At 43.0% G+C, this 27,381-nt stretch overlaps 1 protein-coding gene and 1 long non-coding RNA gene across 5 annotated transcripts in view; one reads left to right on the top strand and one right to left on the bottom strand.

The window, feature by feature from the left end:
* The window catches only part of pde4a (phosphodiesterase 4A, cAMP-specific), a 50,177-nt gene that overhangs the window by 9,844 nt on the left and 12,952 nt on the right, over positions 1–27,381 (bottom strand). Inside the window, exons 1-6 of one of the 4 annotated variants that reach the window (XM_026164570.1) lie at positions 10,112–11,012; positions 6,814–6,999; positions 6,356–6,392; positions 6,107–6,177; positions 5,269–5,318; positions 4,443–4,555 (exon numbers count right to left, since the gene is read on the bottom strand). In XM_026164570.1, coding sequence (XP_026020355.1) covers positions 4,443–4,555; positions 5,269–5,318; positions 6,107–6,177; positions 6,356–6,392; positions 6,814–6,999; positions 10,112–10,308 — 654 coding nt within the window. In that variant the 5' untranslated portion in view covers positions 10,309–11,012. Of the gene's footprint in view, positions 1–1,854; positions 3,801–4,442; positions 4,556–5,268; positions 5,319–6,106; positions 6,178–6,355; positions 6,393–6,813; positions 7,000–8,127; positions 8,328–10,111; positions 11,013–27,381 lie in introns of those variants that run through there. The other 3 variants (XM_026164571.1, XM_026164569.1, XM_026164572.1) reach the window with 3 other exon arrangements.
* Positions 18,606–24,944, top strand: LOC113020537 (uncharacterized). The gene is made up of 3 exons (XR_003272204.1): positions 18,606–19,645; positions 20,243–21,805; positions 21,979–24,944. It is a non-coding gene; the product is annotated as an uncharacterized LOC113020537 (long non-coding RNA).

The following is a 27,381-nucleotide window of genomic DNA, read 5'->3' on the forward strand; positions in this document are numbered from 1 at the left end:
GCAGACAGACTGAACACTGTTCCTGAATCTTCTCGCTGCGTTTATGTAACGTTTTATTGTCATAGCTCCACACGATGATTTGGGAGACTTAACAGTTCCCTGTCAGACAAGTTATGTGAAAGCACAATGCAAATCGGACAGACCCCTCAGTCTGTGTCCCACTGACTGATCTTTCACACATAACAATCTCCATGGCAACCCGAGCAGTTGCCATGGCAACTGCCTCCTCACAGTCAGTCCTTCAGCTTGATGTGAGAGCGGTGGCTTCTTGGGTGACAATCTGAGGGAGTAGGCAGGTGTCTCTGACCTTTACCAAGGTCAACCCTCTCCTCCTCTGCCTCTGCTCCTCGCTACAGCTCTCTGTTACTTAAAACTGCTCCTCCCTCCCCCTAGAGGTAAACAGCATTCTCCATTACCTCCCTTGAGCTCCCAAATCCTTCTCTGTCACAAGCTCCTCTTTGTTTTCCTTCCGTTTTATTTTGTGCAACACCCCCCATCTCTCACTCTTATCCCCATAGTTATCTCCCATTTTCCCATCATTTCCTGGCCTGTCACCTCTTACATAATAAGCCAGGCAAATAGCTAATTGTAACAATAAATTGTAGGAGCAATCAGGCAGAATCAGCCATCAGCAGCCAGGAAGGCCAGTGAAGCCCAGTGGCACACTTAGGCAAGCAGGCTCAGCCCAAACCTCCTCTCTCCCGCTCTTTGGTTCTTTCCTTCCCTAATGCTGTAACGCTGAGTCATAGCTGCCAACCAACACTTCTACAGTGCCAGTCCGAGTGCCAGGACAAACAACACTCTTCCTCTGATACAGACTAATGAAGCAAACATGCAAACACTGTTCAGACATGACTGTGGGCTCACACACCTGCATATGTAAGGTATATATCAGGCATATATCTTGTCTAACCGTCATGAATAAAACACGTGGAAGTGCTCCAAAGTATAACCTGTACTTAGTGATACAGAGATATCAAGTAAATCCTATAATCCTTATTCTTTTTCTTTTTATTAAGTGTTGAGATATCCCATCACATACAAGTCTACAAATTTCATTTATTAATAAAAACCTGTGAAAATGTATAAATTTACATAGAGTCAGAGGGTTAAATAACCAAAAGGGGGATTAAGCATCTACACAGAACCAAGACAATAAGCTTCTCCTTCACTGACAGCATGCTTGCCTTCTTTTAGTCTGTATTGAGGCCAGCTTCGGGGTAGCAGGAGAGAGCCAGAGAGAGGGATGTGGGACGCAGGTGTGAAGGATAGAAATGGCCATTATGTGACACTGCATCGTACCTGCAGTAAAAACTGCTGGACTACTTCATAAAGTCCCAAGGCTATTTCTCAGATTATAAGCAGCTCGGTGTACTCTCACAGGACACGGATGTAGACAGGTTATAGGGGGATGAAGAATGAGACTGATATTATTGTCTTTTTGTTTACAGTTCTGCTGCAGTGTAGAAACACTGGGCAGAGTTAATAAATTCTGTTCCCCTATCACTGTTCCTGCTGAGTAGTTTCATGTAAATTATCTACAGGAATATACTGGCCAGCATTCTGACTTACTGTTTGAAATGAAGTCCCTGCCAGACCCAGAAAGTCTTCCAGCACCACATGGAGTCCACATAAAACAAATCTAATGTAGCACCTTTTAAGATTTTCCCTTATAAGCTCAATATATTCACAAGATGACGCAACAACTGGTGAATTTTTAAAAAAGACACATAATGAGGGCTAGCTAACAGATGAGTTGTTAACGCATGCATAACACTTGTAGAGTTCACAGCATCCATCCAAGATGGCCACCGCCAGGCCTTGTTTGTTTTCTGCAAGTTCCCCGAGCCCTACCTGGTCCCACCAACCGATGAGCCAGGGCTTGGAGCAGGTCTCACAGAAGAGGTCCACTAAGGGTGTCCTGCGCTCTGCTGCTGTCCCACCCCCCTCCAGAACTCCTCCAGCAGCTGCATCGAGGTCCAGCTCTGCCCCTGCCCTCCCCTGCAAGGGACTGTAGCTGGAGGAGCGGGGCAGCCTGTAGCCCCCTGGTACAGGCGAGGGGCAGGGGGACGGCGCTGGGTCAATGGCCTCCACCACACCCATGTTGAGGGTGACTGGGGGTTTTGGTCGATGGCACCGGCAGGAGGTTCGGTAGTGGAGTGGGGTAGAGGTGCTGCGAGTCCCCCAGTGGCATGAGGGCGTCGTCAGGGTGTGTGGGGAGAGGCCACAGCCAGTCAAGCCGGGACACTCCAGAGTGACGGCTGCCCCAAGAAGGGGTCAAAGGAACAGGGGAAGGGGGTGAGGGCAGGGGCTGCTGGTGCAGATTGTCCTTGCCTACATGCAATACCCCAAAGCAGGCCACCCAGTCACTCCTGAGTCAGGCTCCAGCCTCAGTGTGGTCCGAAGATGAGGGCAAACCAGGAGCCCCCTGGATCCGGCTGCTGTGGAGACTACATCTCATCCCATTTGCTGAGCAGGCTGACCCAAATATATAGTCAGTGCTGGGTAAAGGTGGATGGGAGCCGAAAGAGTAAAGATGGAGGCAGGGGAGGCGGGAGACAGGGAGCGATGGACCGTCTGAAGGGCAAAGACAGCAGCGAATGGTGGAAATGAGTGGCAATGTAAGAGAAATGTAAAGAAAAAAAAAACAATGTCACGAGAGCTGGGCTGCTTCACAAACACTAATGAAAAAAAAAAAGGTGAGGGCAATGGAGAGATGATGACGGGAGGAGAGAAAGATGACTGAGGTTTCAAATAGTGGATGCAAAGGGAGCCTGGATAGCAGGAGGACCAGGGAAGGGAGAACGGGCAAACAACTGATGACAGCAAGAGAACAGCAAGACTGGAGAGAAAGAGAGGGGGACAGAATGGGATGCAGGCAGGCCTGTAGCAGACAGTCAGGTTGAAGAATCAAACCAGAGCTGTGGTCTGGAAAAACAGTCTCCCTCTCTGCGTCGGCTGCCCCTCCCCCACAGTACGGATCCAGAGGCCCGGCCCAATCCTACCGGTGCATCAGCCCGTCTGTGCCGTCTCACACCGATCCCAGTAACACACAGTCAGAGCAGAGGCAGTCCGGCTGCCTCCTGATACCTCCGCAGCACAGTCCTCTGCTCCCAGTCAATCCGTGCAGCAGCTGGCCAAAATGCCAGAGGTCTAATCCCGCTGCTTTAGGCTGCCGCTTCTCCTCAAATGCTCTGCCTCTTGCGCCATTTCCCTGGATGCTGTAGACAGCTCTCGCAAGCTAATCAGGCAGTGTGGCTGCAGGCGCGTGCATGTGTGTGAGTGTCTGCGCTCGCCTCTATTCAGATGCCGACAGCGCATGTGCAACAAGACAGCATGTACGTCTGTCGGAAATATGTGTGTGAGTGAGGGTGTGAGTGTGAGTGAGAGACTGTGTGGGAATATTCATGTGTGCACCTCCATGTTGGCAGCGTGGAGGATGTCTTATTTGCACCTTCTAAGACGCCGCGACATATTCACAGAGACTACGTTTTCACCAAGAGTCTTCCTCTCTCTCTCTGTGCATTGTATGTGCACTGACACATAAACTATGTCCCTTCATTCATCACTGTGTTCTTTTTTCCCTCGCTCTTTTCATCACAAGCCTGATTACAAGCACAAAGAACGCTGCTAATTATTAACACAGAGGTGAAGCATGGGAAGAATTTCTGGAATAAAATCAACAAGGCACAGGATGCTGTCTCTTTAAGACAGAGCACTATTAAAGGAGCATTGCCTGTGCTTCATTGGTTGTTGCCTAAGCCACATGGCTTGTGGTCAGAGTGGGAAGCCAATGACAAAAAAGGGAAGGGCAGACCCTGCTGCTGTTCGGTAGCAACCAAGGTTACAGCAGAGACATCAGCATCAGGACCTATCCCCCCCCCCCCCCCACCCCCTTCCCTTGTCCTTCCCACCCACAAACCGTCACATCCCACCCTTCTCTACCGCTCTCTCTCTCTTCCTGTGCCCACACAAACAAAAGTGCATGCATCTGTAAGAATCCTGCCCATGTGCACACATATGAATTATAAACATACTAATGCAAAAATGCACCAAAATTCAATACTGCTTACAACCACACCAACCACTAGAGTTGTTTCCCCCCCCAGCTTTTCAGCATACCAACCAAAAAGGAAAGCACTAGCTGAACACAGGACTCCACATCAGTTATTTATGAATACCACAGGACTGCAAATAAACCCAGAATTACTGCAAATGATCACTTTTTTAAGTGGCACATGAATACTCCAGCTGATGAGTCATGTGCTGAGCAATACTGTGTGAATATGTGTGAAGGTCACATGTGACAAGCACTGGAGGAGGCTGGAAAAGCCTTGTGGATCAGTTTATATGTTGCTCATTATCTCAGCAGGGCGCTTACGCCGAGATAGGCGAACAGTGAAGGTGAAGCTGAACATATTTGTGTGCGAACAGGTGCCCACCTTATTGGACGCCATCTCGCTGACTGAGCGGTGGGTCTGAATGGTTTCCAGCTGGTCCAGACACCAGTCCAGCTCCTCCAGAGTTTCCCGAGCCATCTGCTGGTATGTCTCTTCTGGCAGGGGCACACACCACACATAGTCAAAGTATAAATGGGCAGGAAGTGTGAAAAGAGCATGTGTGCATGGAGATCTGGGTCACATTCTAGTGATCGCACTTTCTGTCTTCCACCTTGGCTCAAAGATGACATGCACTGCACAGTACTGAATCATAATTAACCTAAAAAGCTGAGATTAGTGAAAAATAGTCTAGTGAAGCAACATCACTGTGCTGATAATGTCATGTATCATTCTGACATTTTAAATCAGGATTAAGCTTTTTAATACAAAAAGAGAAAATACCAGTTTTATTAATAAAATAAAAACTGCAAAAATAGTATTTGTTGAACACTTATTTTTCATATCTATTTCACAACCCACGGCAATGGCGGTCTTGCAACCTCCTGGCTCCACATTTTTTCAAAGAATCCTATAAAAACTAAAAGTTTCAGTTTAAATGAAGCTATTCTTACATGCACTTTGTACATCTGCATGCAAGAAGTGATTAAATTCAACATTTTATTAACCCATATAGCCATAATAGCTTAAGCCTTATAATTAAGATCCACCCAATTTCCTAAAGTCTGCGCAGTGCAGTTGATTAAACATTTCCTCAGTAATAGCCACATAATATTATGTGATGTTCTGCGGTCATTAGGGGAGAGTGGGAGCCTTGGCGTGTCCTTAAAGGAAACTCGCTGGACAGAGTTTTAATTAGCTAACAACATACCAGAGAGTGTAGCTTGGGGAACAGTGGGTTGGCTTGTTACTGGTGACCTCCTGTGGACAAAGACAACATTACATCAGTCTGAGAACTGCCCTCTGCTGCCCCCTGCTGGGGTTCAACACTCATGCAACATGGCAATATATGGTTTTTAAAAAAGGGCTCAGACAGGAGATATAAGAATTTGTATTGATGTTTTTTCGTCTATATGCCCACAAACACTAGACAAGCGGAGGAGTGAATATTAACATTTCATCTGGTACTCAATAACACGGCAAGGTGCTTGTTTTAATAGTGCACACAAAGTCTCTTGTTTCACTTCAAAAATGAAAGAGTCTAAAAATGACTAAAGACAAAGCCTGAGTTCGGCTTTCTTCTCAAAAGGCTTTTGTGGTTTTTGTAATCGTACGGCAAGGGTACACCGCCGTGTAATTATAGATGCTGATAATTCAGTGGCGCATTGCTTTATATATCATATTGACGTGGAACTCAAAGCCTGCCAGCTCGAGTTCCTTCTGTCTACTGCATTACAAGGGAGAATAATTTTAGTGTTATTGACCGTCTCCATCGTCTGGGCACAGAGTCAGGGACATACACCTGAGGCACTGAGCTCTCTGCACTCAGTCTTCAGCTAAAGCTTGCTGGAAATATGCCAAATAATGCACATCACATATTCCTTGAGCATTGTCTGGTCATCATAAACTGGTTAATCATGATGACTAAAGTGTTTCCCCATGGGATCAAGGAAACCGAGACATTTGTGTACACACTCTGCAAACGAAGCAGGCAGTCGTGACAAGTTAAGTGGGGGGGGGGAAGGGGTGTTTGACAGCATGATACTGACTTGTTAGTGGGTGTTGTGACATTGGCGAGGATGGTGAAGTTGCTTCTTACAGTTCGTAGGCTGGCCAACACCTGGGGGATGGATGGACAGCGTGGGAGGGAAAGGAGGAGGAGGGAGGAGGAAAGAGGAAGGGAGGAAGCAGGGAGGTGTGGGAGGGGGGGAGGACAAGTTCACTGCACTAATTAGCTGCCTTTTTGAGCCATTTACAGCAATTAAACATGTCAGATGAGGTGCACAGGGAATACGTACCTGAGCGAAAGGGGTGACGATCATGTCTTCTGTATGCCTGCAGGACCAAAGGTGAAAACAAAAAGCAGAGAATGAGAAGAATATGAGTGGTTGTGGCTGCTGCGGTGCTCTGTGTTTGTGTTTATATGAGAGGCTGTATCTGTGAGCTGGATGTTTACAAAGACCTGTGTGGATCTAAACAGGAAAAAAAATCCCTGAAACACATGAAAGGTTTGAGGTTTTTTAAGCTTACTGAAAAACAGACCAGGAAACAGAGCACAACAGTCAATATTATGAGGATTCATCATGATTTCATTAGCATAATGGATGCATAATTACAATCCCATTCCCAATGCTGTGTTGATTGGGATAATGTGTAGTTACTGTGATGTGCGTGAGTGGACACTGTGGGTTTAAAAAAAAACATGTTTCCATCCTGTCCTCAACATGATGGATCCAAACGATGGCTCCGTGCTTACCCCTCACTGTTGATGGAGGAGTTGCGTGACATGGTTTTGGGGGACGTGTCGTAGTCTGAGTCTGAGCGGTACAGGAAGGATTCCCTGCGCTGGCTCTGGGGAAAAGAGGGGTGGAGCACCAACCCAGGACTCGCCTGCGAATCCATGGGACTGCGGCCTGGCGAGGGACCATTTTCTGAATCAAAGCTGCAGAGTGAGAGAGAAAAGAGAGAGTACAAGGGTTTTAGATGAGTTCCATTTTTGCAGGTTTCTGTTGCCGCCTTTCTTATTTCACAGTGTGGATAAACATTATCGAGATAACCCTGAATGCCCAGACACGAGTGATGATGCAGCTCAGCCTCTTGCAGTGTTTCTCTCCTTTTTTTTGGAGTGAAAGTTGAAGAAAGCGATGTGACACTTTGCGGCATGAATGCATGCAGCTGTAACTCTGTGGTTCAGCTGGATTGGCAGGCTGCCACAGGGTTTCTCCAAGAATTACACTTTACTGACATGTCACTTCTCAGAGAGCATTGTGTTTAAGTGAGGAAAACGAGCCACATCAACCGCACATTCTCTCTGGGCCAACGCTTTCTCTCTATCTGGAGGCATGACTGATTGAGAATGTTGATTTTGCTACAGATCTGACGTTAAAACAAACTACTGGTCGATTAAGGACACTCAAACTGAAGTCCCCCTGTGGCCTTTAGACATGTAGCAATGCTGGGAAGAAGTTTTTCTGTGACTTTTTCTGCCCCCCTTTTCTTGATTGTTGTGCAACACACATAAGGATGCACATGAGAAAATGCGGGTGAGGCAATACTCTATCCTAACAATGGAATGACCTATATCCACTGATCTGATAATATGTTGCAATAAGTAGAAATGTTCCAACAAAGGCAGGAAAGAAGAAGAACAGTGAAAGCCAGGAAAAAAATCCTAAATACTTTTTAAATGGGTTTGGAAAAAAAAAAATAGACACATGTGCCGCAACTTCACCTATGGTTTTGTGAAGCCCAATTTTGATGCCTCTGTGTTAGCGTTTTGCCGCTATGTTGGAATTTTTACAACCTGAAGTGCCCATACTCTATGTGGACAAAAGGGGTGGATTGCTAACTTTTTAGCTAATGCTAACAAGCTCCACTCTGACACTGCACCGGTGCACAGCTCAGACACTGCTGCTAATTAGAGCTAACACATAAAATATTGGATTTTGCTGACTAAAAGCACGAGCACAGATATCTTGGATGGTCTGTTGCTAAGTCAACCGCAGAGCAAGCCATAATGTATGACAGATAATTCCATTAAAAATGCTCCAAAAGGTACCAAAACACAAACCTGTTGAAGAGGGCTGGTTCGAATTAGCAGAGGAAAAGTGTGCTGCCAGATACCTCCTGCTGTGTTTCCATCAGCTTGTCAAGTTTAGTGATTAATATATATGAAAAAATCCTCCCCAGCATTCAAATAAAACGCATCAGGTGTGATGTACATAGCACCAATAATAATTGTCCTCAAGCTTTTAAGACACAGCATATCAATACAAATATAGACTCAAACAGTACACCAAATAGCAAAAACAATGGCAACTGCAAACTTGTAAGAGCAAGAGCTAAGAATTACAGGAGACCCATTTCATCAAAAAAAAAAAAAAGTTATTTTGTTTAAGCCATAGTTTTATCTTGTGCATTAAAATTTTCAAAGCACTCAATGTCTTTATTTCCAGAATATTCCAAATTTGAGGACCTTTAACTGTGAAAGACGACTGACCAAATGTTGTTTTACATTTCTATGCTGCTGAATTTTAAATCATACATTAACTAAATCGGGGGCGAGACCAATTACGCTTTCAAAAGTCAACCTTTAAAAGGAAAATATTATTAATAAAATTCTCTCTCAAGCTCAGCATTGCTTTCCTGAATTTTACAATGATGCTATTGCATTAGGCCTCTATGGTTGAGATCTTTAAAGCCTGTTTGTGTATTGACATTATAAGTTTTATTTATAGGTTGGTACTTGCTACAGAGAGCAAACCCATTTCATGCCAGGCAGTAAAGATGTTTGACATTTCAATACGGGACTCTGTGGGGATTTTCTCGCTCTAGGAGGCAGCTTTGAGGTGCCCATTGGATAAACTACAGCTTTCGCCATCTTTTGCCAAAGTACCAAATAAATTGATGATAACTTTGTTATTGCCTTTTACAGCTCTGCAAATCAACAATTAATTCCCTTCTCCTCAAAATTCAGAGCGTAACCCAGATGAGCTTAACCCAAGGGGGCACAACAACATACTGCTCAGATTACACTCCCCTCTTTTTCCCCCAAACCACCTTCAGTCACAAACCTTTAGTCTCCAGCAAACGTCAGCAAAATTCCTCTGGCATTTTTTTTTTCTTTTTGAGATGAAAGCAAGATTAGATCTTGCAACACAGAACCAAAGTCAGTATTGATTCAACAGGGTTTCAGAGTTTGGCATTATGTAACAAGAAAAAGATGGACAGGCAGCAGTGCAGACAGACACCAATTTATCTGACAGCATGTGCGAAAGGTATACTGCTGGATTTATTATGTTTGTTACACACCTAAACAGCCACAGGATTCCTCATATATATTTACCTGCGTTTAAATGTTGGGATGACAAGGACAGATATGTAGGCGCATTGCACTGCAGCAACAGCAGCAGACGCAGCATCTATTTTTGATATAGGATCACTTTTATCTCCTCAGCACCTCTCCACGTCTCCTAAACTTCCCAAACTTTTGTTGTCAACACAGTTGTGAACGCCCTTCAGTTCAATTTCTAAAATTAAGCATGAAGTGTGATATTTTTGGAATTTACTTATAAATTGGCCAATTAGGAGGCACTCCTTGCCCCAGAAGGCTTTGAGGATATGGCAGCAGATCAAATTATCATTAAACATGTTTCCTCAGTAATGAAGAAGACATAAGAAATGTCTGCCATGGGGACTCTCTGCAAGCTGCATGTGCTAATCCCTGTTTTTTTTTTTCCTGCAGACTTTCAGAGTAATTATGAGACTTCAGCATTCTGAATTCAGCACTTCTCCAAATCTAATCCATCTGACTAATGGTTTAACAGTGTGTGCATGGAATAATTTGCTCTGAAATCCACTTTAGTGAGCTGCATTACAGTCATATTGGACAAACGTTGAAATGGTCACGCCGCACCTGAACTAAGGCATAACTGTTACACATAACTTCTGCATATTTTTCTCTTTTTCTTTCTTTCTTTTTATTTTTAATGAACAAAGATTGCTTAGTCACGACCAGGACATTAAAAGATCAGTGTCTTGGTGCACAACTGTACCTGTAAACACAGTGAGATGAGCGTCTGCGCTCCTGAATACTGCGGTTTAGTTTCAAGCGCCGAAACAGAGCAGAGCCTCCTCCGTGTCCCCGAGACTGATCCCCTGGCGACACGGGTGAGGTGAGCGGGGGCACCAGAGGTGGACCCTCACTACTCTCCCACAATGTCAGCTGTCGTGTCAGCTTCTTCTGACTCATTGCTGGCCCTGCTGGAGCTGACAGGCGAAGGAAAACTCCCCCAGCCTCCACTTACAACTGGCTGTCTTGCTCTCTGTGGCCGTCTCCCTCCCACGCAGTCCCTCATCCACTTTTCAGTGAGTACTCAGGCAGAAAAAAACAAAGCACCTGACGTATGTGCTGCAAACTGTCCTCAATCCAGAGCGAGGTCTAATAACAAGGCCTGATCCTCCCTTTAGTCCTGCTCTTGCACACGTCTCACACTGGAGGAGTCAAATTTCATCAACATGCGTATCCTGTGATGTGATCCTCATGCCCTGGATACCTTAAATCCAGTTCCCCCTTCTTGCATCCTCAGTTTGGATTAATTTGGGTCTTTTTAATCCTTGCTTGAGCGGGTTTGTGTGTTCCTCACCCCTGACAGCCTCACAGAGAGCTCTTCTGATGTTTCACCACATCAACTCTGATTCCCATACAGGCTGACCCAAACCGGACCTCCGTCCCCTCCTGGTCTCCACGTTGCTGTTGCTCTCACGTTCACAACTCTTAAGACATCCCTGCCGCTAATGCACCAACTGCTAATTTCCTAATTAGCCAGCCTTTTGCCCTCTCGTCTAAGTTTTTTTCCCCCCTCCCACCTCCCTGATGAAAGCATGTGCTCTCACTATCCTTATCTCTCTGCTCACACTTCCTCTGCAGCAACAGGAAGGCTGATCAGTACGAGTAACAGACCACAGGCGAGAGAATAGAGAAACACGCAGAGCCTGTGTAATGAGGATTTGAAGAGGAGATACAAACAGCCCAAAAAAGAGAGGAGGAGAAAAGAGAGAGAGGGGGGGGGGAGAAAAAATCAGGGGAAAATGGGTTGACTCATACCCCTGTGTAAATGTTTACACGATCTACTAAAAGAGCGTGCAAGGTTTGCGCCCAAAACATTTTGTATTTTGACATCAACAACCTTCACCAGCAGCACTTTCTGTGGCCTTTAGATGGGAACAGACACGGTTCTAGCATAATATTCTCTATGAGCAACAATTAGACCATGAAATAGCTTTCAGACAAGGTGCATAGGTCAACCACATCTAATTCAGTGATGGCATTGTAGATAGTAATAGTAGACAGCCCCAAGCTGAATTTTTGTGTGTGAAGAGTGCTGCTCTTTTTTTGTGGTTGTTGGGGTTTTTTTTTAACACGCCACTAAAAATGATGAAACAAGTCTCTGTAGTGTTTATTAAAACTAAGTTGGAGCCACTGAAGCACTGCAGGTGTCAGGTTAGCTGTCAGCACTGTTCCTGAGGTGTTATTTGTTACTTTCATACCAGGAGGCATTGATTAATAGCATTGTGACTAACTGATTAACCCTGAAATTACCAAAATGGCATTTGGCAACAACACTGCTGGAAATTTAGCAATTTCCTTTGAATAGAGAAAGAGTGTGTGCAATTTATTTAGATACTGTACCAAAATGTCTTGGTAATAACCACAGTGTTTATTGTTTTACACTGACCAGCGCTGTGTAATACTCCATGATGGCATAGTTACTGAAGTTACAAAAATCAAACTGTGTAAATAACTTGTAGCCGTGTGAAAAAAGTGCGCCCCAGGAATAACATGAAGTAATCATTTTCTGTATGACTTTATGAGTCACTCACGTCGTTGTGGAAGAATTTTTTTGCAACTCATCTTTCGCAATGTTGGGCCATATCACTGAGGTTTGTGTGCATTAGTTGGTGCAGAGCTCTCTTAAGGTCTCTCCACAGCTTTCTTAGCATGGTTAATGTCTGGACGTTGACATGACTATTTCATCACCTTAACTTTTTTATTTTTTTCATTTTTGTTGCCGATTTGCTGCCGTGCACGAGCTCACTGTCCCGCTGCACGATCTAGTTTCCATTAAACATTAGCTGGACAGATGGCCTCACATGGAATTCCAGAATGCTTTGGTGCACAAAGGAGTTTATGGTCGATTTGATGCAAGGTGCCGAGGTCATGTGGCTGCAAAACAAACTCAGATCATCACCCCTCCACCACTGTGCTGACAGTTGGTACGTGGTGGTTATGCTGACGTACTGTGTTTGGCTTTCTCCAAACATGGTGCTGTGCATCACTTTGGTCTACTCTGTCCAAATGACGTTGCTCCAGAAGGGTTTGGGTTTGTCGAGATGCAGCTTTGCAAATTTAAGTTGCGTTCTTCTGTTCTTTTTTTACAGAAAACAGGATTTCTCCTGGATCCTCCCAATGAGTCATACTTGTTTCTGTCTTTTTCAAAGTGAACTGTCATTAACTTTAACGTTTAGGATGCTGCTGAAATTTGACTGTAGAGTCGTAGTTGTAGGTCTCGGGTGTTTTTGCATCTTCTCTGTGTCGTCTAACCTTGGAGGGAATTTTGTGTGAACTCCACTCCTGGAAGATTAACAACTGCCATGAATGTTTCCCACCAGTGACTTTATATTTTTTTTGGAATTAGTTTATTATATCAACTATCATAAAACAAGAAAAATATTTTAAAAGTCTGTCAAAAACTTATGGTAACTTTCAGGAAGTTACCAAATTAACTTTTTTATACCCAAATTTGAGGCGGCACACTGTATTCACTGAGAAATTAATGAAGCATAACATTTAACCACTAAAATTAAGTTAAAAATGACAATTAATTTCTGTTCAGGAATGCAATTAATTAACTGTAATTTAGCATCTTAATTAAAAAAAATAGATTTTTTCTGCTTTTTTGCAAATTTGAAATGTCATGGATGACAACAATAATTATATTTAAGCATTAAAAATGACAATTTTAACTGGAAAAAGCTTGAACATCCTGGTGAATTAACCATTGTAGAAACAATTACTGATAAGGTAATTTAAGGCAGCTGTGATAAAACATTGCATTTTGTGGCGGTATATATATATATATATATATTTGGGAACAGTTCACATATTCGTGCGACAGAAACACCTGTTAATTTTTTATGTCTGTGCTGCAGGTTGTTCTGCTTCTGCAGTATAAAGAATCATTAATACAGTTGATGTTTTAGAGGCTCTCATACTGCTGATTGTTTACTAAATACAATTCTTAATTTCTGCTTGTCTAAGTGGAAAATGTAATCCAAACACTTCCTGTTTTTGGTTGTAGGACTAACCTTTTGTCCCTGTTTGGGATACAAATATTTCAAATTGTAGAAGTCTGTGTGCATGCTGATACAAACCTACATTTGTGTGTGTTTGTGGGTGTGTGTGTTTGATTTTGTGTGTGTCAGCAGTGAGAAGACAAAAAGAAGAAAGCTATTCAAACTCTGTGTCACAATTTGAATATACACTGCGCACATACCGAATGAGAGCATAAATGAGATGACTTGTGAATGGTATCTGTTTTTCCTTCAGCCTTTTTCTGCAACAGCAGCTTCGGGAAAAAAACAAAAAGAGCCCAAGCAAAACCTGCTGCATGAATTCAGTGTTCCACCTTTCAGCAGGCGGCTTAAAGCCTGAGCACGGCGAAAAACACGCCGAAGATAAGATGCCTCGTCGAGCCGTTTCCTTCTCGCCTCTTGCCTTCTGCGTTCATTGGTTTACTTTTTCCTCTGAATCTATCTTTTCCCTCACTTCTCTTCCTGGTGGAGAGAGCAACTACCGTTTGTTTGTGATGCACTCGGCATGGATGGTGGAGCTCATCTTGGAAAGTCACTTATGAAAAGGCCTTGCATACATCCTGTTTGAACAGTGCCTTTCACAGCCAGACTTTGGGAAAATGTCAAGAATTCAAATTCACTTGACAGTTACTGTTGTAATCTCTGGAGAGCTGATGAAGAGACAATTATTCTATCTCCTTTTAAATACCAAGTCCCAGCTCGATAATAGCTGGTGAAACCTCTCAAAGTGACTCATGCACACCCGTGGTTGTTACACACACGCGCGTGAGCACATACTGGCAAAAACACACCCCGATGATATGCTTAAGCGCACACACAGAAGAGCGTTAATGCTGAAACTCTTTTGTTTTCAATCAACACTATAAAAAGGCGAACTAGTTGCACGCACATACACACACGGACACGCACACATATGGGTGATTATAAGCCGGGCTGTGGGCAGCTCTCTTGGTTTCATTATGTGAAAGCTGAGTCCCTGGAGTGTATTGCTGCAGACAATGACATGATGATCAGAGGTTTCAGGGGGAAGGGGGGATTCGTGCCAACAGAGTCCCTTCTAATGCCGATAGCAAACCATCTCTGTCGTGATTAAAGCTGCTGTCTCTCATATAGCTACCTGAATGCTTCCCTCTGTGAATGACTGGGGCTCTGTGACGCACGCCTATGGTTATAGATATGTGTTAACAATGCGGTTTGATTTGCATGACTGAGAGATGTAGTCAGTCAGTGACTTGGAAAATAAAGCTAATTTCCTGCATGCTCACTAACCCTATAACATCAAGCTGCATTGTATTTACACTGAGAAGTCTTATGCACAGGTATTAATGCATCTCTATTTGCTTATTAAATTACAGCTGTGCCTTTTCTTACAAAGAGTCCATGTGTGCAGAGAGAACCACGAAAATTGGACTGTGCTGCAGCAGCACTTCATTTAGTCTCTTCACTGCATACATTTCTGCAACAAAAGGGGAAGCCTGGTTTCATGTCATTACTACAGCAGGCTTCAAAGGGCTATGGAGCCCTAAGTCAATACAGCGATTAGTTTAATTAAACCTATAAGTCCATATGAGAGCGTAGAGGAGATTTACATACACTCCCTCCATTGAACGTCGCTTGCTATCGATTATTCATTAACAGTCATCACGAGGAAGCCCCTGGCAGGGGCAGCCTGCTGCCATATCAGCGTTTTCCCAACAGCCTGGTTGGTGTCAGCTCTGCTTTCTCCCCATCACACTGTGCACTGCGGTTAATCAGACCTCTCTGAAGGGATGAAGCAACACTCATCCATTTAAACGACTGTAAAAAAGAAACGATATACTCCAAACCCCGCCCAAACAATCCTTTTTCTTAATTTTCTTCAGCTCAGCGAGTTAATGATTAACCTGTGTGAGTCCGTCAGCCTTTCTCTCTTCAGTCTGTACTCTCAGCCTTAGTGGAGAATGACAGTTATTTCCTGCCCCCGCTTCCTCCTCTCCCAAGCAAGCACAGATGCTTATTTCCACGTGCAATTTCAGCCTCCCCTCCACAACATTCCCCCCTCCACGCACGCACCCACCCACCCATGAGCTGTGCCTCACCCAGGCATTTAGCACCTGGCTGATTGCTACCACTGTGGGGGCGGCAGTCAGGCCAGTTGAAGGGAAGAGGAGTGAGGACTTGCAAATTGGGAAAGGCTGCTACTTTTATAGGCTGACCATGTAATCACAGCTGTACTCTTATTGCTGCTGTTGAATCATCAGCGGATCTATCGAGCACATTAGGCCTTTTTATTACGAAGCAGTCTCAGGCTGGGGCAAAGCTTTTAGGGCAGCGTGCCCGTAACTGACACATCTCAAATGACATGTCCAGAGCAGGCTTGCCATCTCCGCTTGCCTCAGCTTGCCCTTTGTGTTCTCAGGCAAACACCAGATAAGAAGAGAGATAGAGGCACGCTCATGACTCCTTACATTTTAATGCCGACATTTACAGTACAATGCGCAAGAGGCAAGCGCTCTGAAGGGAAAGTGCTGGAGCCAAGCCACATGGACAACAAAAGGGCATTTGGTCACTGGAGCTTCACAGAGCTGGGGTGAGAGTAATGCAATGGCATAGATGGAAAAGGGAAAAAAAGGGCAGGACACAGTAATAATCAGTTAGACGGAGATGCGAGAAGACTGCTTATGGTGCAGTAACTGTCTGGTCAGGTGGCACCCTCTAAAATCCCCCGAATTTGCTGAAATCTGCTAATGTGTCATCACTAATTCAATAATTAAATCAAGTCTCCCGTTGTTACAATCATAACGATTTCAGAACTTATAATCAGATATTTAAGCGTCTTGATTCGTTGTGACCTGGCAGCTGAACGCTCATTAAACTCATCAAATTATGTTCGTTAAGAAACATTGCCACCTTATTAGCATACCAGCCAGCATCCATTCATGCTGATTTAAATCTTTCCAGAAATCTCATTCCTTATCCAGCTAAAAAAAAACAAAAAACAACCCATCTGCATTCAGAAGGCATTATTGAGTCTTTTCATCCATGCATTAGAGATGAGTCACAGAAATTTTCTACAATAAAAATCAAAACAGTGCTAACCCCTGACGAAAATTCAGATCCACTTCAGCCCCTACCCCCACGCTTTCACTTTTCAAGAGTTCCACATTTCACCAGTAATGCTGGACTCCACATTGTGAGAAAAACCACACTCATTACATGGCGCCCTATGACCAAAAGTAAACCAGATAAGTACATTTCAGCATGACTGAATGGTTGTTTGCTGCTACTTTTCAACAGCTTTGGTTTCTACTTGAAGCTCTTGTTAAAGGTTTTACGTCGGCTGCTGTCACGATCCTGTTGCTTAGGTTTTTTTTTTTCATTGAAGGTTTTTATTACATTACGGTAACTTGTCTGTCACCTTGCACGTTTGCCAGTCATGGTGAAAACGTATGAGCAAGCAAATAAGGGTCAAGTCATACAGGCCTATGCTGGTCAGCCTGGCAACCACTGGTCATGAGGGAAAAAGAAAAAAGATTAATATTTCCCGACTGGTTGCGAGTGGTTGCTGGAAGTTGGCAATGCTATAGCCCCACTTGAAGGCAAATAATCTCCATTTCCAGCTTGCGTGCATTCCAAAGTTACAGCTAGCATACACCTGGAAACGCTGTCAAACAGTCGGGTTTGACAGTGACTGATTGGATGAAGCTGTTAGAGGCAGATAAGTTATACCAGGCAGCCTATCAATCCTATAAAACCTGAGTAATTAGTAATTGTTCTTTCTTTTTACCACTAGTTCATTCATTGTAAGCTAAAATTGACCAAAAATACACACTTTAGCATGCACCATGTTAACTGCCATTTTGCATATCTAAACAAATATAATTTTGCTAGCATTAAAGTAGCAATAAAGCAGTAAATTGTCCAATTTAAGAGACTAGATTAGATAGTTATGCAGAGTGAAGGAGTTCTATATATTGATAACATAATGTTTAGAATTTTTTAAATATATCATACAAATATTTGACATATTATTAGTGGAAAACATAATAATTACCAATTCGAGAATCATTAATTAATCAGCGTGTTTGCAAGATAATAATAGATTAGATTAGACACTGGAGTATTTAAAGCTCTCTTGAGTTTAAATTCACAATAATTTAATATTATCAAACTTCTACTTCTTGTATAATACTCATATTTGATGACTGTTGCATTTCATCTTACCACACGCAGAGTGTTCTGTGCATGAGATTTTACATCAAGTCTGAAATTTTGTGTGTCTTTTGTGTGTTCTCTGTTTGGGTTTTAGCGTCTGACCGTTTTTGGGTTTTTTTATGCCGACATTCTTGGCTTCGGACATAATGAAAGACAGAAAAAAACCACCTGTGGCCTTTTGATGGGAGATGTTTTGTAAGGGGAGGGAGATAGTTTAAGCTTACAGGTCAGAGTGACCCACTAATGGTGGTAAACAGAGGGCTGGAACGTTTCTATTTCTCTAAGCTGAACACATGCAGAGGATGAGATCATGAGTGGAATTTTACAGAGAAGGATGGGTTAGTAAACCACTTGCTGTAACAGCGAGAGGCCCCAAGAGCCCAAAAGAGATGTAATCTGAAGTTTCGTCTGCAGTAGTTTATGCATATATTAGCAACAGTCTGAGAGATTAGCTTAGTGAATAAATTTGCATTCAGTTTTTCACACAGAGGCTAAAAGGCTTTGTCCTTTTAAGCAACAATAGCATTACCTAAAATTACCCTAAAGAAAGACAACTAAAGTTCAGTTTTTGATGCCCTAAACCAAGAAAAGGTTCCTCCATGAATTAAATGTTCTGCTAATATTAACCCTACCATACTGGTCACATCAGCTGTATATCTTCCAGAGGCATATGATGCCTTTGCACAGCTCATATTTTCTAATTGTATTATGTATTTCTGTTCACATTTAAAATTATAGCTCAAATAGCTTTTGGACATAATTTAACAGTGCATAATTTAGCAGCTTTATTTAGACAGAATTAAGTTCAAGCTTAAGGGCTTTGGGAAGCAACATTAGCTAGTAGAAATGTATGGAAGCTGGAACACTGGAAGCCTTGCCGGGTATACTGACTTCTTTGAGACTAGGATTAATGCTTGGAGCGTCCACTGCGATGTGTGAAAATTCATTCTCAGCAGTGAGGAATGTTTTCACTGACAACCATCAGGCACACCATGCACATAATGCGTAATTTATGGTAATGCAGTTGTGTCCATTTGCGTATGTATTTCCCTACAAACAGCATACGGAGAGGTGTTTTCACCCTGTTGTCTAAAATCCCAGCCACACGTTGCTGGATGTGAATGCCACTGTGTGTCACTGGATTGCTGTTAGTGTTGCTAGAGGGGAGTGACAGCAGAGTTCATCAGGATTGGCAGAAGTGCAGATAAATCAAAGATCAAAAAATATGATATGAAAGCCACAGACAGCAGCTGCAGTTGAGTCTTTTTATTGTTTTTAAACAATTTCGCTTCAGCTCTTCGTACGTTGTAACTTTGCTCTTCTTCTTCGACTGGCTGACAGGCGAACAACAACAGAAGGAAGAGTAGCCCACAGACCGGTTTTACCACATACTTTGTACACCACCTCCATCAACAGCAGACACTCTCTGCAGGTAGACAGGTCTTTTATAGACTGCCAGAGGACTTGCAACACACTACCACTGCTGAACTGTAATTTCAGCACAGGGCAGAACATGTTTGAGAAAAACCTCAAATGCAAATGCCTTCTCGGGGCTTGCTGTGCGCCAGGAACAGGACTCACTGAGAACAATGTAAAAATTAAAAAAACTGCTTTACTGCTGAAGACTCACAAAAAATGTAAGAAAACTTAAGCCAGGAACAAACCATCTCTGGAGAAGTATTACCAGGAGAAAACACGAGCAGAAACACACACAGCTAGAGGGGAGACAACGACAACGTGACAGAACAGAGGGAGACTGAGGACATGAATACACACACAGGACAATGAGAGGATCGACAACAGGTGGGACACAGCTGGAACAAATCAGGGGTAACTAGACAAAGGAGATTAAATAGACTGCAACACACAGTGAATGAGAGACCATCAAAATAAGACAGGAAGTAATGAACACAGAGACCCAGACTATGAGACACAAACTTGACACAGAGACGAGAAGCTAGAAGGACGAGGTCCTCGAGTGATCCCACTCTGAGACACATTGCATCCAGAATTTTTAAATGGTGAGTTTAAGAAACTGTTCTGTGATCATTCTAGCTCAAACTGAGGAGTCTGTGGTAAGAATCTTTAGTGTTTTTGGATCAAAACACAAGGGGTTAAGCATCTTAATTGTACTATCAGCAATCTTTTTTTAGTGTTAATGACATTTTTTTATCCTAAAAAGCAGGCAGCAGGTTTCTAACCCTGTTCAAAATCCAGACCCCTTGTTAAAACTGGATGCCCAGGTCTTACAGGGCTGGGTTTGCTTCCTTAGTAACATGTCACTAGCAGTAATTAATGGCAGATTCAGTCCTCTTATGTGAAGTTGGTGCTTTAGGCTTATTATTATTGATGTGCAGGAGTCAATAGAAGCAAGTGGTTAGTGGACTGTGCTAAGCTGGGGAGCTTGTTGCTCCTTGTTGGTGCAGGAGAGAGGCGTTGAGGTACTTGGATTGTCACACTCATTAATATCAATATTGATATTGCAATCCATTAACACATTGTCACTCAAAAGGTGTTGAATGCATGAAAATACTATATACTGAACTTCTAAGCTATAAACAGCATGTTTATTTTTGTGCTTGGTTGGTATCTCTGTTTTGTTTTGGGTTTTTTTACAGTACAGTGGCTCTCATCTCCTTCAACCCTGCCATGTCTGCTGTCCACTCCCTCGGTAGTCTATCCCACCCGTCCAGCTCTATTCTGCTGTGGTCAGATCAGAGAGCCAAAGATTACAGCAGATTATCCTGCCCACAGGATCGCAACCCAACTCCAGGCGGCTGAACACAGAGCTGGCTTCAGCCTCTGAAAGTGCGCACAACACAGGCCTTTCAAGAAGAACCCAGAGGGACTGGCCGCAATCACACACCTGGCAAATGCCACAGGAAAGGGATTTATTTTATGAGCTACACTAGACAGGATAATCAGCATTTATTCCGCAAAGCAACAGGCCCTTCACTTTGTGAAAGGACAGCCACTGCCTGCCCTCTTAATCTATTAATGCACTGTGCAAAATAAATTCCACTGGGATTGAGGGGTTCACGTACAAAGCTTTGAGTATTTTCTTTCACCTGAGGAATCTGGGTTCTGCTGCTCTGTGGGTTGCCTTACACTTTGTATTCTTCGAAACCCACCAGAGGCATCTGTCACTTTACATCATCAGATCTCTGAACTCCTGAAAACTCACAGGAGTCTCTCGTCTCCAGGTGGAGACTAGCCCATTTTGTCGCCTTCCGCTTGAGAATTTGTGATGCAGCCAACAGCACAACACACAAAATCAGAAAACATGCTCCTTTGCTCAGTGTACACATTAATTTGATTTGAAACTATGAAGTTATTCTGCCTCTCTGCTTTAATATCAGGACATTAACATAAACATCAGATTAAAAATATTGGAACTGTATCCTAACTGTATATCAAAATGAAACTCCATATTTCAGGGTACAGGAAGTTATTTAAAGAGTTATAATAGGTTATTATTATATTTGCTATTTGGTTGTGAGTTTTGATGCCATGTGCTGCCAGGCCTGTACTGTGGCCATCTTCACTTCATGCTTGTTTCGTGGCCTTCCTGCCTTCAGTCTGTCATCAGAAACTGAAACACATGCTTGCTTGGACCGGGGTCAGATTAATGACTTAGCCAGTCAGTGGTATTTGCCTATTTGTACATCAATATCGCTCCTTCACTTCTCTGTAGGTTTAGATTGAATTTCTGCTCTGATGTCCTGGGGGTCTTTGTATGCAACGAGCTAGACGAAGTCAGCCAAAAGACCATTAAAGCATAATGCTTCGTGCTGACAGTAAAAATAGCAGTCTCTTATGCAGAGTAAAATCAAAGAAAGCAAAAAACAGTGTTCTTACTGCACAATATAGATGACTGCTGTTTTTCTGATGTCTTCAGCATACATTACTGCGTAACTAAGGGCAAGGGGGTTATCACCGATTGACCAAACAGCTCTTTGTTACTTATAAGTGCCTCGTCCTATCGATATCCTTTCTCACTCTGGTTGTGTGCACAATGAATAATTACAACAGAGTTTTGTACACCCAGCTCAACCAGAAACCCCTCCTGTCTCCTGACTTGTCCTCCTTTCTTCACTCCTCATCCTCCGTCCTCCACGGAGATCCCTACGCTTTCATATGCAAATCCCTTCTGAGATCCCAGAGGCTGTTAGGTGTGAAAGGTAAGTATTTTTTGAATCCCACTCTGCAGCTCTGTTTCTAACATTTTAATTTCCGAATATCGGGGCGGGGAACCATAGCGGTTCACTTAATGAGGATTGTTCCGTTTAGCAAGCTCCGTGTATGTTCGTGTAACGAAGCTCCGCTTTACTTCTGCTCCTCTCTGCTGTTGTAGAGACTGAAGCCGAGCTAAACAGATGGATCAGCTGACGAGGAGAACCATCCTGAGAGATGACAGATGGTGAGACGTGTTCATTTGGTGTCCTGTTTAGTTTCCCGCTACTGAAAATCCAGATGAATTGGGAGCTGTGAGAGCAACTCCTCGACAGGAAGAGAAACTGGTGTGTACGCAACAGCGAGAGCAATAAATTGATATTGATTCACTTTTGATGTTTAATGGAGTTTCTCAAAGGAGAGACGTGAGCAGTGGGGGGTGTGATTCGCAGAAGGAATGGGGGTCAGCAAGATAAAAGCAGTTTCTAGCAGACTCTGGCGTAATGAACTAGATTTTAATTGCACTGACCAGCGTTCCTCGAAAGTGGAAAAGTGCTTTTACAAGGCGCAATTAGTGAACATTATAGAGCACAGATCAAAAGAAAAGACGAGCTTGAAATGCGATAGGGCTGGACTGTGGAAAGTAGTGATATCACTAGCGTACTATACCACCAAATCCATAAACCTCCCTCCCCATTCTTTTGCCCCCCCTCCTTCCTCCCCAAGAAGCCCACACAAGGAGTGGTATTTTTAGCACATCACCCTATCTCTGAGATGGAGCGCACAACTCCCTCTCTGCAGGCTGGGGCTGCTGGGCCTCTTTTATTTTAATCCAGACTGGAGAGAGATGAAGAGAATGAGAGAAGAGTGTGAGTCATCCAGTGCTACCTTTGTGTCACTCTGTCTATGTTCTTCCCCACCATCTCACTATCCTCCATCTGTGTTTTTGCTCACTTCCACTGATCGCTAATCTATCTATCTATCTATCTGAATTTCATGATCTAAAAATTTCCATATCATTTCTGTAAATTCAAATGCTGTCACCACGAATTCAGTCTCGAAATGAGCTGCACACTCATAACCAGTCTTGGCATCCAATTCGTCATACATATTCCAAAGCACAAAGATGGTTGGCTGTATATTACCCTGGAATGATGGATAATTACCAATATAATTTGGTGCGAAAACAAATGCCGAGCAGGGGTTCAGCTGAGTGTGAAAGCGTACAAGGTTGATTTGAACACCCGGTGAAATGGCCCATTTAGCTTGATGCTCTGAATTGTCCTTTAGTGCATTTGTGGCGTGGCTAAGGAAAAGCGTGCGCACCGAAGAACTGCTTCCCTCTTTCGATGTGTTGCCTTTCACGTTAAATCCAACTGCTGTGCTAAAGGCAGCTGATTTTTAAGAAAATAATCAAAGCACATCATCTCAGATCTTAAAAAACGAAAGTTGAGTGGCAGAAAAATCCCAAACATTGAGCTGACACCGTGCAGACCTTAGCATAACTGTTTGTCATGTGACATCTTTCATAGTCATTTGACCCATTTTAAATATAACAGCATAAAGTCATGCTAGCAGCTCTGAGAAGCGCAGAATTGCTTTGAACTCAAAATGAATGTCACCATGGTAACATGCTCATGACAACACGGGTAGAAAATGTGTTTTTTCCCCCTTTCTAATGTCCACTGCGTTCTCTTAGAGTACAGGGCATGCTAACATTTGGAAATGAGCACAGCTGAGAGTAAATGGGAACGCCATTAGTCTTTTTAAAATGTAAGTTATTTTGTAAAAGCTGAAATTCTGATCTCGCTAGAGCTAAGACGATGAAAAGTTTGGATCGCATAGCCATTACAATTCAACTTCTAGGTATCAAAATGTAATTTATTGTCAAAGTATTGCACTCTAATGAATTCTGTAAACTTCTAGACCAAATTCAACAACCATCCATCAACTAGATGTTGCAACCAACTGATGCATTTCTAGAATAATGCATCTACCATGGTAGAAATATCCAATATTAACCAATGGTGCTTCAAGTTATTCTGATTATACTACATGAAGTCTATTTATATTTTAAGATTATAGCCTCAAAATATAAGTAATATCTCAGCTAAACTACATCCCCATAGATAGAAGACGCTCTATATTTCATGGGGGCAGTAAAAGAAAAGCTGTGAAACAATTATAGTACTTTAATAATTACAATAATAAGAAATAGGCAGTACCTGTGAGAATCATCTTAGTAAGAGAACAATAAGGAAATCAACGTGATTATCCTAAATAGCAGTAAGATATCATTAGTGAGAAGAAGGCAGCCTTATCTGCGTGGATTAATTTGTTCTGAAACTGCATCAGGGCCACTGCCATGCAGCCTGGCAGTGAATGCGACATGCTTGTCTGATGAGTCAATCTGTCTGTCAGTTTTGTTCTGATCTCATTCACTGCCCTCTTGTCCTTCTTCTTCTCCCTTTTTTTGAGCACAAGCACTGCAGTATTACACTTGTGTTCCCCAATTCAAATGTGCCCTTTCCACTTTTCCTTCTTTTCCCTACATCAAGTCACGCTCAAAGTTTTCATTCTCCGTCTAACTTCGTCCCATCAAGACCTGACCAAAAGTCCTGTCCACTCACCCATAACCCATCTGTTACCTAAATATGGTCATAGATGCCTGACAGGAATACTGCATTGATAATGAAAAATAAAATCTGACAAACAACAATAAAACAGTGTGGGAACATCTCATCTCTCAGGCCTGTTTCTAATGGATGAAGGATGATGCAAATAATCTGACATGTCTTGTCGTAATCCTGAAGCATCAGAGTCGCTGTCACTTTTGCTGGGCAATCGAATCCATCTACGGTAATTCTGCACACTCCCCAGCCACTTTGCTGGCTTTGACCCTCTGCTTGCCTTTAAAACTGCCTTAATTCTTCATGGCATAGATTAAACAAGGTGCTGGAAACATTCCTCAGAGATTGGCATCCTTATTAACATGAGAGAATCACATAGTTGCTGCATACAGCAAACTCTTTGATATGTTCAAGAAATCTTTGGCACATTATCCTGCTGGAAGCTTAGAGGATGTGTACACTGTGCTCATAAAGGGATGGACATGGTCAGCAACAATACTTAGGTAGGCTGTGGTATTTAAACTTACTTGGTAGTAAGGGGCCCAAAGTGTGCCAAGAAAATATCCCCCACATCATAGCACCACCACCATCAGTCTGAACCTTTGATGCAAAGCAGGATGGATCCATGCTTTCATGTTGTTTACACCAAATTCTGACTCTACCAACTAAGTGCTGCTGCAGAAGTTGAGGCTCATCAGATCAGGCAGGATTGTTTTCCAGTCTTCTATTGTCCAGTCTTGGCAAGCGAGTGAGAGTTGTTGCTGACAGGAGCAGGACTCTATGTGGTCTTCTGCTGCTGTAACCCATCAGCTCTAAGGTTCTATGTATTGTGCATTCAGAGATCCTCTTCTCCATACTTTGGTTGTAACGAGTGGGTATATTATTCATTAGAAAGTTATTGCTGCCTTCCTATCAGCTCAAAGCTCCTCTGGCCTCTGGCATCAACAAGGCATGTCCTCCAAGAGAACAGGATATAGCTCTTCTGTAAACCCTAGCGATAGCCGTATCCCACTTGATGAGCAGTTAAATGGGTTTATCTAATGTGGCCAGTGGCCAATAAGTATACATTTACTGGTAGTTTTGCTTCTTTTCTTCTAATACAAATTCCAAGTAGCACTGGTAGCTGGTAGGTGGACCAGCTGATATTAATCTCATACAATTTTTAAACAGACTCACTGATTTCTCCAACCTTCCTTTCATATCAAAAATCCTTGAAAGAGTAGTTGTCAAACAGCTAACAGATCATCTGCAGAGGAATGGTTTATTTGAAGAGTTTCAGTCAGGTTTCAGAGCTCATCACAGCACAGAAACAGCTTTAGTGAAGGTTACAAATGATCTTCTTATGGCCTCTGACAGTGGACTCATCTCTGTGCTTGTCCTGCTAGACCTCAGTGCAGCGTTCGATACTGTTGATCATAATATCCTATTAGAGCGATTAGAACATGCTGTAGGTATTACAAGTACTGCGCTGCAGTGGTTTGTATCATATCTATCTAATAGACTCCAGTTTGTGCATGTAAATGGAGAGTCCTCTTCACACACTGAGGTTAATTATGGAGTTCCACAGGGTTCAGTGTTAGGACCAATTCTGTTTACATTATACATGCTTCCCTTAGGCAGTATCATTAGAAGACATAGCATACATTTTCACTGCTATGCAGATGACACCCAGCTCTATCTGTCCATGAAGCCAGATAACACACACCAATTAGTTAAATTGCAGGAATGTCTTAAAGACATAAAGACCTGGATGGCCGCTAACTTTCTGCTTCTTAATTCAGATAAAACTGAGGTTATTGTACTCGGCCCTGAAAATCTTAGAAATATGGTATCTAATCAGATTCTTACTCTGGATGGCATTACCTTGGCCTCCAGTAACGCGGTGAGGAACCTTGGAGTCATTTTTGACCAGGACATGTCCTTCAACGCACATATTAAACAAATATGTAAGACTGCTTTCTTCCATTTGCGCAACATCTCTAAAATTAGAAATATCCTGTCTCAGAGTGACGCGGAAAAACTAGTTCATGCATTTATTACTTCCAGGCTGGACTACTGTAATTCATTATTATCAGGATGTCCAAAAAAACTCACTGAAAAGCCTTCAGCTAATCCAAAATGCTGCAGCAAGAGTCCTGACAGGGACTAGAAAGAGAGAGCATATTTCTCCTGTTTTGGCTTCCCTTCATTGGCTTCCTGTTAAATCCAGAATTGAATTCAAAATCCTGCTCCTCACATACAAGGTCTTAAATAATCAGGCCCCATCTTATCTTAATGACCTTGTAGTACCATATCACCCTATTAGAGCGCTCCGCTCTCGCTCTGCAGGCCTACTTGTTGTTCCTAGAGTATTTAAAAGTAGAATGGGAGGGAGAGCCTTCAGTTTTCAGGCCCCTCTTCTGTGGAACCAGCTTCCAGTTTGGATTCGGGAGACAGACACTATCTCTACTTTTAAGATTAGGCTTAAAACTTTCCTTTTTTCTAAAGCATATAGTTAGGGCTGGACCAGGTGACCCTGAATCCTCCCTTTGTTATGCTGCAATAGATGTAGGCTGCCGGGGGATTCCCATGATGCATTGAGTTTTTCCTTTCCAGTCACCTTTCTCACTCACTATGTATTAATAGACCTCTCTGCATTGAATCATATCTGTTATTAACCTCTGTCTCTCTTCCACAGCATGTCTTTATCCTGTCTTCCTTCTCTCACCCCAACCGGTCGCAGCAGATGGCCGCCCCTCCCTGAGCCTGGTTCTGCCGGAGGTTTCTTCCTGTTAAAAGGGAGTTTTTCCTTCCCACTGTCGCCAAAGTGCTTGCTCATAGGGGGTCATATGATTGTTGGGTTTTTCTCTGTATCTATGAAGCGCCTTGAGGCGACTTTTGTTGTGATTTGGCGCTATATAAATAAAATTGAATTGAATTGAATTGAATTGAATTTTGTTGATTATCTTTAACTA

Source organism: Astatotilapia calliptera, chromosome 4 (genome assembly GCF_900246225.1).
Source record: "Astatotilapia calliptera chromosome 4, fAstCal1.2, whole genome shotgun sequence".
Taxonomy (NCBI): domain Eukaryota; kingdom Metazoa; phylum Chordata; class Actinopteri; order Cichliformes; family Cichlidae; genus Astatotilapia; species Astatotilapia calliptera.